Here is a 15,929-nt window from a genome sequence, read left to right on the forward strand (position 1 = left end):
CTCATCCCAGGTGCGCTGTTCTGGCCCAGGCTTGGAGCGTGCCAAGGTCGGGGAGAAAGGGGAGTTCATTGTGGACTGTACCAATGCCGGCCCAGCTGACCTGACCATTGAGATCATCTCGGACAGCGGTACCGAGGCCGAGGTGCACATCCAGGATAACGGGGATGGAACCTACACCATCACCTACATCCCTCTATACCCAGGCTCGTACACTCTCACCATCCGGTACGGTGGCCAAGATGTGCCCAACTTCCCCGCTCGGCTCAATGTGGAGCCTGCAGTGGATGCCAGTGGAGTCCGTGTGTTTGGACCAGGAGTGGAGGGGAAAGGTAAAGTGCTTTGTTCACCATTTTATCTATTTAGATGTACAGAAATTGTTTGTTTCATTTTGCATAACCTGCATATATGGTGTCAATATTATTACAGTGCCTATCATAAGTATTCACCCCCTTGGAGTTTTACCCTTTTATTGCTTTCATAAATCAATCACGGTAAAATTTGGCTTTTTTTCACACAAAAATTTATTGGAAAAAACTCTTTAATGTCAAAGTGAAAACAGATTTCTATAAAAATAATGTCAATGGAAAAAAAAATATCTAGAGTTCAGTGAAATCAATCATCAAGAAATGGAAGGAATATGGCACATGTGTGAATCTGACTAGATCAGGCCGCCCTCGTAAACTGAGTGGCCGTGCAAGTAGGAGACTAGTCAGCCAAGCCAAGACCCCTACAACTACTCTTAAGGAGTTACAAGCTTCAGCTGCTGAGATGGGGGAGACTGTGCATATAGCAACTGCTGCCCGGGTTCTTCACCGCTCAAAGCTTTATGGGAGAGTGGCAATGAGAAAGCCACTCTTGAAGAAAATTCATATTAGATCTTGACTGGAGTTCGCCAAAAAGCATGTGGAAGAAGATTCTTTGGTCTGAGGAGACCAAAATTGAGTTTTTTGGCCATCAGACAAGACGTTATGTTTGGCGGAAACCAAACACTGCACATCACCCAAAACACACCATCCCAACTGTGAAGCATGGTGGCGGCAGCATCATGCTGTGGGGATGTTTCTCAGCAGCCGGCCCTGGAAGGCTTATAAAGTCAGAGGGCAGAATGAATGCTGCAAAATACACCGAAATCCTGGGGGACAATCTTATTCAGTCTGCAAGAGAACTATGGCTTGGGAGAAGATTTATTTTCCAGCAAGACAATAATCCAAAGCATACTGCAAAAGCTACACAGGAATGGTTTAAAAAGAACCAGGTAAATGTTCTGGAGTGGCTGAGTCAAAGCCCAGACCTCAATCCTTTAGAGAATTTGTGGCTGGACTTGAAAAGGGCTGTTCATGCCCGTGCAACATGACAGAGCTTGAGCAGTTTTGCAAAGAAGAATGGAGCAAAATTGCAGTGGGCAGATGTACAAGACTGATTAAGGCTTATCCACACAGACAGTGCTGCAGCCAAAGGTACATCTACTAAATACTGACTTGAAGGGGGTGAATAATTATGCAAACAATTATTTTTATTTATATAATTTAGTTTCATTAACATTACTTTATAGAAATCTGTTTTCACTTTGACATTAAAGAGTTTTTTCCAGTAAATTTTTTTGTGGGGGGAAAAAAGCCAAATTTTATTGACCATGATTGATTTATGAAAGCAATAAAAGGGTAAAACATCCAAGGGGGTGAATACTTATGATAGGCACTGTATTTAGAATGATTAGAATTTCATGTGCGATTTGATCTACCGGATTGGTATAAGGGCCAGCACTGACCATGTAAAGCAGATGGGTATCAGCTAGATGTGGCTGCTCCACATTAAACTAGTTTTTGTCTGTGTCGATGCACAGCACAGTGATCCCTGACCTCATGTTATCCCACATCAAAATGATTCCAATGAGTTCCACATGATGCGGTGTACAGAGTTTGCACTGGTGTCAGATTGGTTCATCTCTGGATGTAATCTAACCCTGCACAAGATTGCAAACATTTCACCATCGTGCTGTCTGTTCCCTGTTTTTAGGTGTTTTCCGCGAGGCGACCACAGACTTCACTGTGGACGCTCGTGCTCTCACGCAGGCCGGAGGTGACCACATCAAAACCCTCATCAGCAACCCGTCTGGCAGCCGCACAGACGCCATGATCACTGACCTCGGAGATGGAACCTACAACGTAGAGTACACTCCCTATGAGGAGGGTGAGTTCAGAAGTCTGTGTGTGCTGAACTTGTAGCTTTGTTTTTTGAGTTGGAGCTGTCCTCATACTGTGTGTATGCTGTAGGCCCACACAGCGTGGAGGTTTGCTACGATGGCTCTCCAGTACCTAAAAGTCCATTCCGCGTCGCCGTCACTGAAGGCTGTGATCCAGCTCGTGTCCGCGTGCATGGTCCTGGCCTGAAATGCGGCATCACCAACAAGCCCAACAAGTTCACAGTGGAAACTCGGTAAGTGAAAACGAATCAATCACAAATGTCAGTGTTTCCTGCTCGTATTTTTAATGTCCGTCATTTTCTCTGCAGAGGAGCGGGTACTGGTGGTCTTGGTCTGGCAATGGAGGGTCCATCAGAGGCCAAAATGTCCTGCACTGATAACAAGGATGGCAGCTGCAGTGTGGAGTACATCCCATACGAGGCTGGTCCATACAACCTCAACATCACCTACGGAGGACAGCCCATCAAAGGTACAGCTGGAAAAATGTGACCAAAAACATTTTTATAACACTGTTATATGATCTCTAACACAGGTCAGACCAGACACTTATTTAATAAAAACTTTTCTGACATTTCGTCTGTGCAGGCAGCCCGTTCTCTGTGCCTGTCAGTGACACTGTGGACAGTACCAAGGTGAAGTGCCAGGGTCCAGGTCTGGGCAACAATGTCAGGGCCAACATTCCTCAGGCATTCACAGTGGACGCCTCCAAAGCTGGTGTGGCCCCACTGCAGGTCCGCGTACAGGGACCTAAAGGTAAGTGTGTGTGTTCTGATGTTTCTATTGTAACCTTGTGCTTATGACAAGAATCTGAACACTTTTCTGTGTGTGTGTTTAGGTGTGGTGGAGCCTGTGGAGGTGGTGGATAACGGCGACCAGACTCACACAGTCAACTATGTTCCCTCCAGAGAGGGGCCCTATTCCATTAATGTGTTGTATGCTGATGAGGAGATCCCACGCAGGTAACACAAGGAAGCACACACACCAACATTTTCTATCATCAGAATATTTGTTCCTCCTCTTCAGTTTGCGCTTATGGCGTCTCTCCTCTCGCTCTCCATCAGCCCCTACAAGGTGAAGGTGCTCCCCACCCACGACGCCAGTAAAGTGCGTGCCAGTGGACCTGGCCTTAACACCACCGGTGTGCCTGCCTCTCTGCCAGTCGAGTTCACCATTGATGCCAAAGACGCAGGCGAGGGACTGCTGGCAGTGCAGATCACTGTGAGTGCTCAGACGTGATACACGTAATAAAAAATCAAATTATTATTTTGGTAACTGTTTTCAAACTATGGTTATTTTCCCTCTCACAGGACCCAGAGGGGAAGCCTAAGAAGGCAAACATCCGTGACAACCATGACGGGACCTACCTGGTGTCCTATGTTCCGGACATGACCGGCAGATACACCATCCTCATTAAGTACGGAGGGGATGAGATCCCATACTCCCCCTACCGTATCAGGGCACTGCCCACCGGAGACGCCAGCAAGTGCACCGTCACAGGTACGTGAAGGACAGTTAGACCACTGTGCGCATGTTGTTCTCATATCTGAAACATGAACTCTGACTTTTTATCATTAGTTTGACTCAATCAGAAGTATTGTTGGTCAGTTTCTATTCTGTGCTCTGTAACCAGGCGTATCAGTCATTGTGCCTAATGATGAATTTGGATGGAATACAGAACACCCAGATTTTTTTATGTGGTTACTTTCTACTGCTGTTGACCACATTTTATAGTTAACAAGGTTTTGTAGTAGAAAACACAAAGTAATTAACAAAAGAAGAACTCTTTGTGTAGTGTTATTTATATTTCATTCGTTTTTTTAATGTTTATAGGAAGAGTTTGATCATTTCATTGATCTTACACAGGGGACATTAACTTGTTACAGCAGCTTACAATATGCAATGTAGAGTTATTTAATTTCTCGTCTAATTCTCAACAAGTGAACGTCTAAAATAAAACTAAAAAATTTTAATTAAAAAAACCCAAGAAAGCAGTTAAGTATATTTCCTATAAACTGCCAGAATAATCCAGCTTCGTTTATTGAAGATGATCTCTGCTGCTCATGTCTCATTTTTCGTGCATTGTCATGTTGTGTTCCTCACGCTGTGCTCCTCAGTTACACTCCCTCCCCAACCCAAGTCCACGCTGTACACACACACATACCCCGCTTCACACTCCACCATCACCATTTGTTTTTTTTATCCAAGTGTTTGGAGCACAGTTATTGCTATCCCACCACCCCCACCCCCACCTGACTGTCTTTTATTTGTCACTTTTTTTTCTCTCGCTCCCCTGCTTCTCACCGTTCCTTTTATCAGTCTCAATCGGCGGTCACGGTTTAGGTAAGCCTTCTGAACGACTTCGGAATGTAGAGGAAGTTCTAACTTTCTTTCTTCTCTGTCGGCATGGAGGATAGTGGCACCAGCTTTAATAGGATATCCTTTCTCCCTCTTCTTCTTCTTCTTCTTCCTCTTTTCTCTCGGATACCTTTTCTTCCTCCCATCTTGTTTTTTACTTCCTCTCTCATAACTGTTTGCCTAAGTTTTCTTTCATATTTTTGGACAAACTAATGGACTAACAGAGTAGGTAGGATGGCATGGTGGAAATGGCTAATCTAGCTTTCAGTTCTACATGGAAACTGTGTGATGATAACATCCGAGTCATTGGTAACAACATACAGTAGACAGAAATAACATGACTAGATCTCATCTGACTTTAACCTGGTCTCATGGTTGTGGAATGTGCATGCTGAATATTTTGTGTGTGTCTGTGTATGTGAGAGACAGAGTGAGGACGTGTGTGTCTGTTTGTGTCTCTGTAAGATGATGATAACCGTCCTCTCACCGCTGACCCTTTCTTCCCAATTCTTAAAGGCGCCGGCGTTGGCCCAACGATCCAGATTGGCGAACAGACAGTCATCACAGTGGACGCCAAGGCTGCTGGGAAAGGCAAGGTGACATGCAGTGTGTGCACACCTGAGGGCGCGGAGCTCGACGTGGACGTTGTTGAAAATGAGGACGGCACGTTTGACATCTTCTACACGGCGCCGCAGCCTGGCGAGTATGTCATCTGCGTCCGTTTTGGAGGGGAGCACATCCCTAACAGTCCCTTCCAAGTCACGGTGAGTGATGTGCGTCTGAACCTTGATTCACGCAGGGCAGGTTCAGCATACAACAGGACCAAACTAAAGAACAGATGAGTCGATGAATTAAAGAGAGAAACTGATAATAAACGAGCTGCAGGCTCAGTGAGTGCAATCACAGGCAGGAGGGAATGATCACTGAGTTACAGACCGATGGAAGTGTTTTGTTTCTTAGATGGGAATGCAGGCACAAGCAAAGGCACTCCATCTATTGTATAAGATGAGGGCAGAGTGCTGTTTGAAAAGTGTAATATGGATAATTGTATCCGTCCTCTCAATGTTAAAGCCAGACACAATGGACACACAATATATCTGTATCATTGCAATATATCTCTCTCAACCTGGAGTAATTTAAGAAGTACATTTTGAATGCATTGAAGGAAAGTTGTAATTAGTCAGTGGACAGAATCAGCAACACTGTAAAACAGCATCATCTGCATAAATATGTTTTTTTTTGTTTGTTTGTTTCATTTATAGAAATGGTGAACAGTTTATTTGTTTTTAATCAGATCTGATGTTTTTGAATCCTTCACTACAAAAACATCTGGAATCTTTTTATTACAAATTACATAATCATACAGGCAAGCAAAACCACATAATAATAATTGTATATAATCGAATCATAATAAAGATGATGACCATCAATATTTTTATAGTATTCTTTTAACTAAATATAGACACAAGCATATAAATAAGAAAAGTCAGAAAAGTTTGCATGGCTGCTGAGAGCAAGATGGATGTGAAGGTACTTATGTGTTGGCTATAGACTAATTAATTATTCATTATTGTAAGGAAGGGCTAATTGGTCTTAGTTTGGGGTTAGGGTCTGACTTAAGAATGAATGATTCCATTATTCAACACTATAGATTTGCTTTAAAACTACACTGGAGCTGCCTTCAGCTGCTGTGATCTTTGACAGGCAGGACGCTGTGGATATACTAGGCTCACACACAGAGCAACAGTCTCACACGTAGCTCTGTCTGTGTTTGGTGCTACGTGGACCACAGATCTCCTTGACACTGTTTCTCCCTACAGAAGCTTCATGATTGGGTCCTGGTCCTGGTGGACATTTTCTAAACCACTCTGACTGTTTTATTCCCCTCCAATCCCTGTCCATATTTCTACCCTCTCCATCCCCTACACCACCCCCTACCCACCACCTCCCACCCACTTCAGGCACTGGAAGGAGCTCCATCAGACCAACTCATGCAGCAGAGCCAAATGCCCCAGTACTACACTCAACAGCCCTGGGTACCTAAAACCTCTGCCTCCAGCCTCTCTTGACTCAATTTTTGTTCATCTTCCTCTCTCACCCCTTCCTCTCCCCCTTTCTTTCTCACCCACATCATCGTACACGACCTCCTTTTATCAGCCTGCGTCAGTGTTTGCTGTCTCTCATTGCAGGTGTTTCATCTCTAAAGGGGGGTTTTTGTCTCATTTCGCTCCCATCACCTCATAAACAGGATTCCTTTAAACAAATGGACAGTGCTGCAGAGCTGCACAATATAAAAACACATGAATATTCTTCTCCTGAGTGTTGCAGTTCTGAACCATGTGCACACTTTTTTTTATTCAGCAACAAAATAAATATTTCTCTTGCAATTTTGGGAATGAAATCTTTTGGATGAATGGTTGTGCAGCCATCTGTTCAGCAGTGCTCCATGTCCGCTCGCTTAGGAGACAAAAGCAGCCATTTTGAGAATCATCAATGTGGGCAGCTGCTCCACATTTTACAAAATGGCTAACTTCATTCATTCTTGACTACCGGTGTTTTTGTCCTCATCTCATTCTCTCTCGCAGTTTGTGTTGGTGTCATCATTCTGACCATGATCCCCATTTGTCACTTCCATTGTCAATCATTTCACCTCATGAATACCTCATCCCATTTTGTTTGTTGGCGTTTGGAAGCTTTTACCCCTCTGCCCTGCACTGTTGATTTCATCTGTGGTGTAGACTGTGTTACTGTAACCACACCCATCACCACAACCTCTTCACAGACAGTGCATCTGATCTGACCTCTGTCCCTTTTGTCACCCAGGCGACAGACAGACCAATGGGAATGAACGGCCTGGATGTGGCTGGGCTGAGACCGTTCGACCTGGTCATCCCATTCACCATCCAGAAGGGCGAGATCACAGGTAACAAAAACAGACTTGACCTGAGCTCAATCTGCGGTGATGATGTCTGTGTGGTGTGTGTACCTCACTGTGTGTCTCTGTCCTCTGCTGAAGGTGAGGTCCGAATGCCATCGGGCAAAGTGGCCAAGCCTGACATCACAGACAACAAAGACGGCACCGTTACTGTCAAGTACGCTCCCACTGAGGCCGGCCTGCACGAGATGGACATCAAATACGACGGCATCCACATCCCTGGTACAGCTTACCTCTTAAATGTTGGCAGAAACAAACACATTTGTAAACTCTGTTGGAGAAAATGACATCACAAATCACTGTTCAAATCGCTGTCATTCACAGGAAGTCCCTTACAGTTCTATGTGGACTACATGAATAGTGGTAATGTTAGTGCCTATGGCCCCGGCCTCATCCACGGCACTGTCAACAAGCCTGCTGTCTTCACTGTTAACACTAAAGATGCTGGAGAGGGTATGTACATTAGCTGTCATATGTCACCTGACTGTATGCAGCACTTAATTGTGTAACACAACCATGCCTCATCAGTCTGCTCAAAATGTACCACCACCACAGACTGAAGAGAGAGGGCTGAAGTTAGTAAGAAAGAGACAAAGAGAATAACACAAAACACCATGTGTTCATTTCATGTTCTTCTAGGTGGTCTGTCGCTGGCCATCGAGGGTCCATCCAAGGCAGACATCGGCTGTGTGGACAACCAGGATGGGACATGCACTGTGTCCTACCTGCCCGTCCTGCCCGGGGACTACAGCATCCTGGTCAAATACAACGACAAGCACATCCCTGGCAGCCCCTTCTCTGCTAGAATTACTGGTAATATCATAGTTTTTTCAAGTCCTCATTCTTTTTATCTGGAAAGATCTATGCATGGCTGGAGAATGCCTGGTGATGTTTGATCAGTAGTGACCACTACTGTGTTTTCAGGCGATGACTCCATGAGGATGTCCCATCTGAAGGTGGGCTCGGCTGCAGATATTCCTCTGGACATTGGAGAGCTTGACCTCAACCAGCTGACTGCCTCCCTCACCACGCCCTCGGGCCGCGAGGAGCCCTGCCTGCTGAAGATGCTGCGCAACGGACATGTTGGTGTGTGTGTGGGTGGTAAACGAGGAGAAAAAAACAAGGAGTTTTAACTGTTGGTCTTGTTTTAACTGTCTCCTCCATGTGTCTGTCACAGGCATTTCGTTCGTTCCTAAGGAGATCGGAGAGCACCTGGTGAACATCACTAAGAAGAACGGTCGCCACATTCCCAACAGCCCCATTTCTGTTATGATCAGCCAATCAGAGATCGGTGATGCCAGCCGCGTGCGTGTGAGTGGCCAGGGCCTGAGCGAGGCCAGGACCTTTGAGCCTGCAGAGTTCATCATCGACACTCGTGATGCAGGTACACGCTTGATAAACATGTTCATACATATGGTAGTTTTTCATGTTTTTTTCAGTCATCCAGGTGTGATGTTTCTGAGCACTCCGGTTTCTTCCATACAGGCTATGGTGGCCTGAGCCTGTCCATTGAGGGACCAAGCAAAGTGGACATCAACACTGAGGACCAGGAAGACGGAACCTGCAAGGTCACCTACTGCCCCACCGAACCAGGAAATTACATCATCAACATCAAGTTTGCTGACCAGCATGTTCCAGGTGAATATCTTAAAATAGCCTTGGATCACAGAGCACAGCAGCTTTGTTCTGAGTAACTAAACTGAATCAATGCTTGCGTCTGTGCACAGGGAGCGCATTTACAGTGAAGGTAACAGGAGAGGGTAGGATGAAGGAGAGCATCACCAGGAAGAGGAGAGCAGCGTCGGTCGCCAACGTTGGCAGTCAGTGTGACCTCAGCCTGAAGATCCCAGGTGACTTTGACAGGAAACTCCACATTATGACACAAAACACACCTCGGTGCTGCTTTTGTCTCTTTTCTATGCTTGAAACTGAAAACTGAAAAGTTTAAATAAGCAGACACACCCTTCCTCCATTCCAGCTCAGCATTTAGGGATTTTGCTGCTATAGTGTCTGATGTGCCAGATCATGGTGACCAACTTAAGCTAATGTCAGCAAACTTTAGAGATATTATTTCAAACTGGCTGAGGCATCACAGAGGCAGTTCACTGACTTTGTGACTCTTCATCCATTTAAAAAAAAAAAAAGCTTTCAAAGTGCTAGGTGGATTTTGGTACCTTTGGACTAACTGCTGGATCTGCAGACAGACGTCATCTATCTCAGCAAGAAAGTGAAGCATATTACCCCTGATGTTGATCTGCTCTTAAAGCACTCCACCCAATCTTTCCTTTATCATATAAAAGTTATATAGTCTTACTTTATGCATGTGTGTGTCTTCAGAGATCAGCATAGCGGACATGACGGCTCAAGTGACAAGCCCATCCGGACAGATTCACAAGGCCGACATCATGGAGGGAGAGAACAACACTTATTGCATTCGTTTTGTCCCCACCGAGACGGGCGTGCACACCGTTTGTGTGAAATACAACGGCATGCACGTGCCTGGCAGCCCGTTCCAGTTCACGGTTGGCCCACTGGGAGAGGGCGGCTCTCATAAGGTCCGTGCTGGAGGGCCAGGCCTGGAGAGAGCAGAGGCTGGAGTACCAGGTAGGTGTGGTGGCTGGATTATTAGTGTGTGTGTGTGTGTGTGTTTCATTTTACTCAGTGTAGCTGATTCTGTTTCGGCCTCTGTGTCATGTGTAGCGGAGTTCAGTATCTGGACAAGGGAGGCTGGGGCCGGAGGTCTCAGCATTGCTGTGGAGGGACCGAGCAAGGCTGAAATTGCCTTTGAGGACCGAAAGGATGGCTCCAGTGGAGTGTCGTACATCGTGCAGGAGCCTGGTGAGAGAAGAGAGGGGCAAATGTTCATGAATAAATGAGAACTGTTACATATCCAGTAAACCTCTGCTCTTTAATGTTGTTTTCTTGTTTGCCTCCTCTACATATAGTTCTATTCTTTTCCGTTTTGGCAGAAATGTTGTTTATTACGAAGAAATTGAATCTACATAAGCATGTCGGAGAGGCCTCTCGCTGTGTTTGTCTTCGTGTGACTGTTTAATGCCTTCTGACTTGAAATCTGTTCTCCTGTAGGAGACTACGAGGTATCCATCCGTTTCAACGATGAACACATCCCCGACAGCCCCTTCATCGTCCCCGTGGCCTCGCCATCAGACGATGCCCGTCGCCTCACTGTTGCCAGTCTTCAGGTGAGGCTCTGAGACACACACACATCCGTGTGCACACACACCAGGCCACAGTGCACTGCCTACAATGCAGCAGCAGCAAATCATAGTTTTACTTTGTGCTATATCAGATTGAAGGAATATCAAACACTGCAAGAAGTTCTACTACTGTATGAAAGTTCTTAAGTTCAGTGGATTTGCACAAATATTTTCAGCTCACGAGGACCATGGTAGTGTGAAGCTGGAAACAAAAGCAGATGACTTATTTAATTATTTTTAAATAGTTTGCTTTAAGTTAACTTTCTATCAGAGTGGTGAATGTTTTAGCAGGCCAGCATGGTTAGAGCTGAGTGTTCAGAGGTGCAGATGTAGGATGAGCAGCTGCTACTGCATTGATAGGCGGCGTAAAGGCTTCTGGAATACTAGAGGACTGTGTGTGTTTCTCGTGCCTCATTCTAAAGGCTCCCAACAACCTCCCACCTCTCAAAGTGATATGGGGCGCTAAAGGGTTAAAGAGGTCTGACATGGGCTGTTTTTTTCTTCTCTCTCTGTACACAAGCACAAGCACAGATGTTTTTACACATAAACATGAAATTACAGATATACTCACAGAGAAACTGTCAAACCTCTGTCTCCTTCTGTCACTCTGTCTTTCTTTCTTCGCTTTCTTCAGCTTCTCTTTAACTGTTAAGTCAAACAAAAACCGCCTTTCTCTGCCCTCCTACTGCACAGCCCTCCTCTTTAGCCTTGTTAGCGACCTCCAGGTAAGGTAAATAGCAGCATAAGTTGAATATGATGCAGTGGTGATTATATCAAGTAGACAGTCTAGAGCTGCTGACTGTCATCAGCAGGGGGAAGTTATTCAGCTGGGTGTTTTAAAAATGGTGATACAGTGTTGAGGGTGTGAGTATGTGTTGTCGAGCAGGAGTCGGGTTTGAAGGTGAACCAGCCGGCGTCATTTGCTGTCAGCCTGAACGGTGCAAAGGGTGTGATTGATGCAAAGGTCCACAGCCCATCTGGAGCTCTGGAGGAATGCTGCGTCACTGAGATTGATCAAGGTAACCACAGGGATGACATCCAAAACCTTCAGACCAGACATGATGGAGAATTCTGGATGGTGTCGCCAGACATGAGGAAATGTTTTCATGTGCTTTACCTTCCCCCACCTGTCTTGTCAGATAAGTACGCAGTCCGGTTCATCCCCAGAGAGAATGGTCTCTATCTAATTGATGTGAAGTTCAACGGAAGTCACATCCCTGGTAGTCCATTTAAGATCCGAGTTGGAGAGACGGGCCAGGCTGGAGACCCAGGGATGGTGTCTGCCTACGGACCAGGACTGGAGGGAGGCACCACAGGTAACGCACTGTCCCCCTAAACTGAACAGTGTCTTTCCGTGTCTTACTAAACCTTCCATGATTATCTTCATTGTCACCTCCATCCTCTCTCTCTCCTGTCTCGTTTGCTCTAGGAACTGCATGTGAATTTGTGGTGAACACAAGCAACGCTGGCCCCGGTGCTTTAGCTGTGAGCATCGACGGGCCTTCTAAGGTGAAGATGGACTGTGTGGAGTGCCCTGAGGGTTACAGGGTCACATACACCCCAATGGCTCCTGGCAATTATCTAATTTCTATCAAATACGGCGGTCCTTACCATATCGTGGGAAGCCCCTTCAAAGCCAAGATCACTGGTGAGTGAGATCTTTGTTTTTTATCTAAAAACTAAATGCAACCTCAGGGGTTAACTTACACTCTTCTCCATCTTCCAGGATCAAAGCTCGTGTCCAGCCACAGTATGCATGAAACGTCTTCTGTCATGGTTGACCCTGTGACCCGTGCCATCAGCTGTTCTCAGCAGAGTCCCCCTGTCCAGTCAGATGCCAGCAAGGTTGTGGCCAAGGGCCTGGGTCTAAACAAAGGTTTCATTGGCCAGAAAAACAGCTTCAGTGTCGACTGCAGCAAAGCAGGTGTGTAGGACTATGATGTAAACAAGTGCAGTTTTTCGGGTTTTTCGAGAAGTGATGACACAAAATAAACTCCTGTAATGATTAGTAGGCTGAAGTGAATCTCTGCTTTTCCTCAACTTTGACCCATGAATCCATGTCGCTGTCTTGACAGTGCTGACCTTTGAGGAACTAGATGTACAGAGTACACAATCAGACTCTGCAGAGAGACAACAGTGTTTATATGTTCATGTGTTCTGTGGTGGACGTGACCAGACCCTCATAAGCTGAAGTTTGCACAGATGTGTCTTTTGTGATGAGTGAATTCTTATGTGTCTTTGTGTGTTGAGATCTTCTCGGCCCTCAGGCAGCACATGTATACAAAGCCTTTTATGGAGAGAAGTGACAGGGAGGAGTCCCTGTGTCTGATCTACTTGGCTGTAAAGGCTGACACATAATCATCGAGGAGACGTATACCACAAAAGGATAGATTTAATATCTTAAAGTTAAGGTGGAATACTGAGAATATAATATGATTATGATGATAATATAGAAACACGAGTGTGAAATTTTGATCATTAGAGGTCAGTCATCCAAAAACCACCTAACACTGACGTGGCTAATTAGCTCTATTCACTTTTATTTCTATAATATATAAACTGTTTCTTTGAATAAACTGTGAACTTACTGTCACATAAAATAAATACAGAGAAAACAGGAAGAAGATCATTATCATAATTTTAGCACAAAATAGAATTTAGTTTTCTTATATTGAATTCCCGTTTGCAGGATAATGTCTCTCCAAATGATCATTTAGGTGCTTCAGATATATTTTTGTGTTCAAAATCTCCCTTTTGCATGCTGAGAATTGATGCATATATACTGTATAATACCACATACGTATAGTTCTAGTCTTTATACTAATTGAATAGTAATATATTGATGTAGATAGTCATCTTTTCTGTGTCTGTCCACAGGTCGTAACATGCTCCTGGTCGGTGTGGATGGTCCCAAGGTCCCCTGTGAGGAGATCCTAGTGAAACATTTGGGCAACCGCTTGTACAACGTCAGCTACCAGCTCAAAGACAAGGGAGAGTACATCCTGGTGGTCAAGTGGGGAGACGAGCACATCCCTGGAAGCCCCTACCACATCACTGTCTAAAAACCCAGCTCCACAATCAGAAACGTATACCACTGTTTAAACAACTGAAATTCTATCTAGAGTCTAACCGATCATTGTTTACAGCTCCAAGTCCCTCCCATGTTACAAATTAAGTTTTTTGCATCTTATTTTATAACTATTTAACCAACTCAAAACAAACTCTCACGTCAGTGTTTACCCTCAGCCAGATGTCTGTGTGTTTTTCCACAAGTGAATATTTTAAAATAAAATCTTCACTGTAACCAGATCAGAATCGCCCAAAGATAAACGCATAGACACAGACTTTTCCTCTCTTTGTGGTCATTCGCTCCATTTCTTGTTGCATTCTGCTTATCACGTCGTTCAGTAAACTTGGGGAGGAAAGAGATGCACCTTTTTTATTATTACTGTAAGCAAGCAGTGGACATTAGTAGATTTGTCTCAAGTCGTGTAGAAGTCTAGGATAGCTTAGTGTAGTGTAGCAGCAGTAGATTTTGGCCCCGCTGAGCCCAGCATTGGATGGAAGGTTACAGTTTACACTGGAGGAGCTACTCTTATATACATAAATAATGGTTTTTAGTTTTATATGAACAATCACAGGACTTGAACCAAAGAGTGTCAGAGGTAATGTGCCTTCCTGTTGCCTTCCTGGGTTTATAAGAGTGTGTGAAAGTGCCTTTTTACACACACTGTGACACACTTTGATAGAAGTCCTTTAATTGTCCATCTAAAAGTCAGATGAGATGCTTGTCCTTTACTTAACAACTAATGCTCAGCACTGGCCCAGTCCACTCCAGCATGTGGTGTTCATGATGCTCTTTAACTAACCCGGTTGTTTTACCTGCTGCTAGTGTGATCCAGTTTTTTTAGGCACTGCTGTTCTTAAAGCCGTATTATGGATTAGTGTAGGGAAATAATTACAAAAGATTCAAGATATGGTGCCACGTGAACAGAGGAGAAAGACACATTTCACAGTAGCTTTGTGGTTTGTCTCACACGTGCTCTCTCAACACCGCTGCTGGGAAACAATGCTTTTTTTAGTGTGTTTTTAACCTGTGATACTGACGTGCTCTGCATGTTCATTAGGTCGTAAAGGTCTTGCGATACAGACAGCCTCTGATTCAGAATAACATCGACATGACATGTGGCGTGTTTGTGGTGGTTCACCTTTTGAGTATGGAACTGTTTCATATCAATTCAAAGGTTTAAAAAGGGATGTTTCTAAAGTTGTGCTGGACAGAAGGGCTGAAGTTGATGTTCTGATTTGTCACGTCCTGAAAACACGATGACCAAAAACGAGAACAGATGTTGCTTTGTTTTCTGCTCAGTGTTTGTATCTCACCCCCTTCAGCCGCTACCAACCCACCCACCCCTTCCCTTTCTTTCCAGCTCGCTTTGTGCCTAATCTATCTTTCAGAACAAAAAAATAAATTTTGTCCTAATAAAAAAAGAAAAAGGCTTTAAAAGTGTTTGTAAGACAGTATTTTGATACACAATAAAGTTGTCTAAGTATTTTTCTGTCAATCTGATGGCTGTTTGTTTTGTGTCTTTAAACTTTGGAGAGAAAATGTGTCTGATGGAAACATGAATCATCATCATGATAAAAACATAACATACATGTGATCAGAATTCACTGATATTCTAACAGTGTGCCTGTGCTGAGCACTGAGTTCATACTGTGCTTCACACTGGAGAGTTTTGATCTAAATGTGAAACTTCATCTTCTAATCAGTAAGTCTGATGAAGCTCAGAGTAAAATCATGGACCTAATGTTGAGTGTTCTATCCACAAAGTTTCCAGTGAGTGGAAAGTGTGTACATTACTGGAGTCTGCAGCCAACGCCCTTCCTGGAAAACTGCAACTCCTTATTAGGCCTGACTCACTTTCTAACTCCAGAGGCCGCTGCAGGAGAGGAAATCTTATTCTAAGTCTCCATGGCTTTGTTTGTGTCCAGCTTCCAACTACAGGCCTGCCTCTCTTTGTGAAAACATTTGAGTATTATTGAGACCAACTTAATGTATCCAAGACTATAAATGCTTCTCCAACACCATCAAGAAGAAACTATGTGTAGTTTTAACTACATACCAACAATTATTCAATATTTCACGGACGTTTTTGTGGTTGTTATAGCAGTACTGCAGGCTAGTAATCATTGTTTCAACTTTATTTGATTTGAT

The 15,929-nt window shown here is 44.4% G+C and overlaps 1 protein-coding gene across 3 annotated transcripts in view; it reads left to right on the top strand.

The window, feature by feature from the left end:
• The window catches only part of flna (filamin A, alpha (actin binding protein 280)), a 43,950-nt gene extending 28,674 nt beyond the window's left edge, over nt 1-15,276 (top strand). The window contains exons 23-49 of one of the 3 annotated variants that reach the window (XM_019255413.2): nt 11-329; nt 2,017-2,190; nt 2,274-2,436; nt 2,512-2,672; nt 2,789-2,956; nt 3,039-3,162; nt 3,265-3,421; nt 3,511-3,700; nt 4,520-4,543; nt 5,075-5,322; nt 6,520-6,594; nt 7,382-7,481; nt 7,575-7,715; nt 7,818-7,946; nt 8,133-8,306; nt 8,418-8,579; nt 8,671-8,877; nt 8,979-9,131; nt 9,221-9,343; nt 9,831-10,097; nt 10,194-10,331; nt 10,581-10,696; nt 11,598-11,730; nt 11,851-12,027; nt 12,141-12,359; nt 12,438-12,635; nt 13,589-15,276. In XM_019255413.2, coding sequence (XP_019110958.1) covers nt 11-329; nt 2,017-2,190; nt 2,274-2,436; nt 2,512-2,672; nt 2,789-2,956; nt 3,039-3,162; nt 3,265-3,421; nt 3,511-3,700; nt 4,520-4,543; nt 5,075-5,322; nt 6,520-6,594; nt 7,382-7,481; nt 7,575-7,715; nt 7,818-7,946; nt 8,133-8,306; nt 8,418-8,579; nt 8,671-8,877; nt 8,979-9,131; nt 9,221-9,343; nt 9,831-10,097; nt 10,194-10,331; nt 10,581-10,696; nt 11,598-11,730; nt 11,851-12,027; nt 12,141-12,359; nt 12,438-12,635; nt 13,589-13,773 — 4,425 coding nt within the window. In that variant the 3' untranslated portion in view covers nt 13,774-15,276. The remainder of the gene's footprint in view (nt 1-10; nt 330-2,016; nt 2,191-2,273; nt 2,437-2,511; nt 2,673-2,788; nt 2,957-3,038; nt 3,163-3,264; nt 3,422-3,510; nt 3,701-4,519; nt 4,544-5,074; nt 5,323-6,519; nt 6,595-7,381; nt 7,482-7,574; nt 7,716-7,817; nt 7,947-8,132; nt 8,307-8,417; nt 8,580-8,670; nt 8,878-8,978; nt 9,132-9,220; nt 9,344-9,830; nt 10,098-10,193; nt 10,332-10,580; nt 10,697-11,597; nt 11,731-11,850; nt 12,028-12,140; nt 12,360-12,437; nt 12,636-13,588) is intronic. The other 2 variants (XM_019255424.2, XM_019255418.2) reach the window with 2 other exon arrangements.
• Nucleotides 15,277-15,929: the final 653 nt, after the last annotated feature.

Source organism: Larimichthys crocea, chromosome XV, assembly GCF_000972845.2.
Source record: "Larimichthys crocea isolate SSNF chromosome XV, L_crocea_2.0, whole genome shotgun sequence".
NCBI classification, from domain to species: domain Eukaryota; kingdom Metazoa; phylum Chordata; class Actinopteri; family Sciaenidae; genus Larimichthys; species Larimichthys crocea.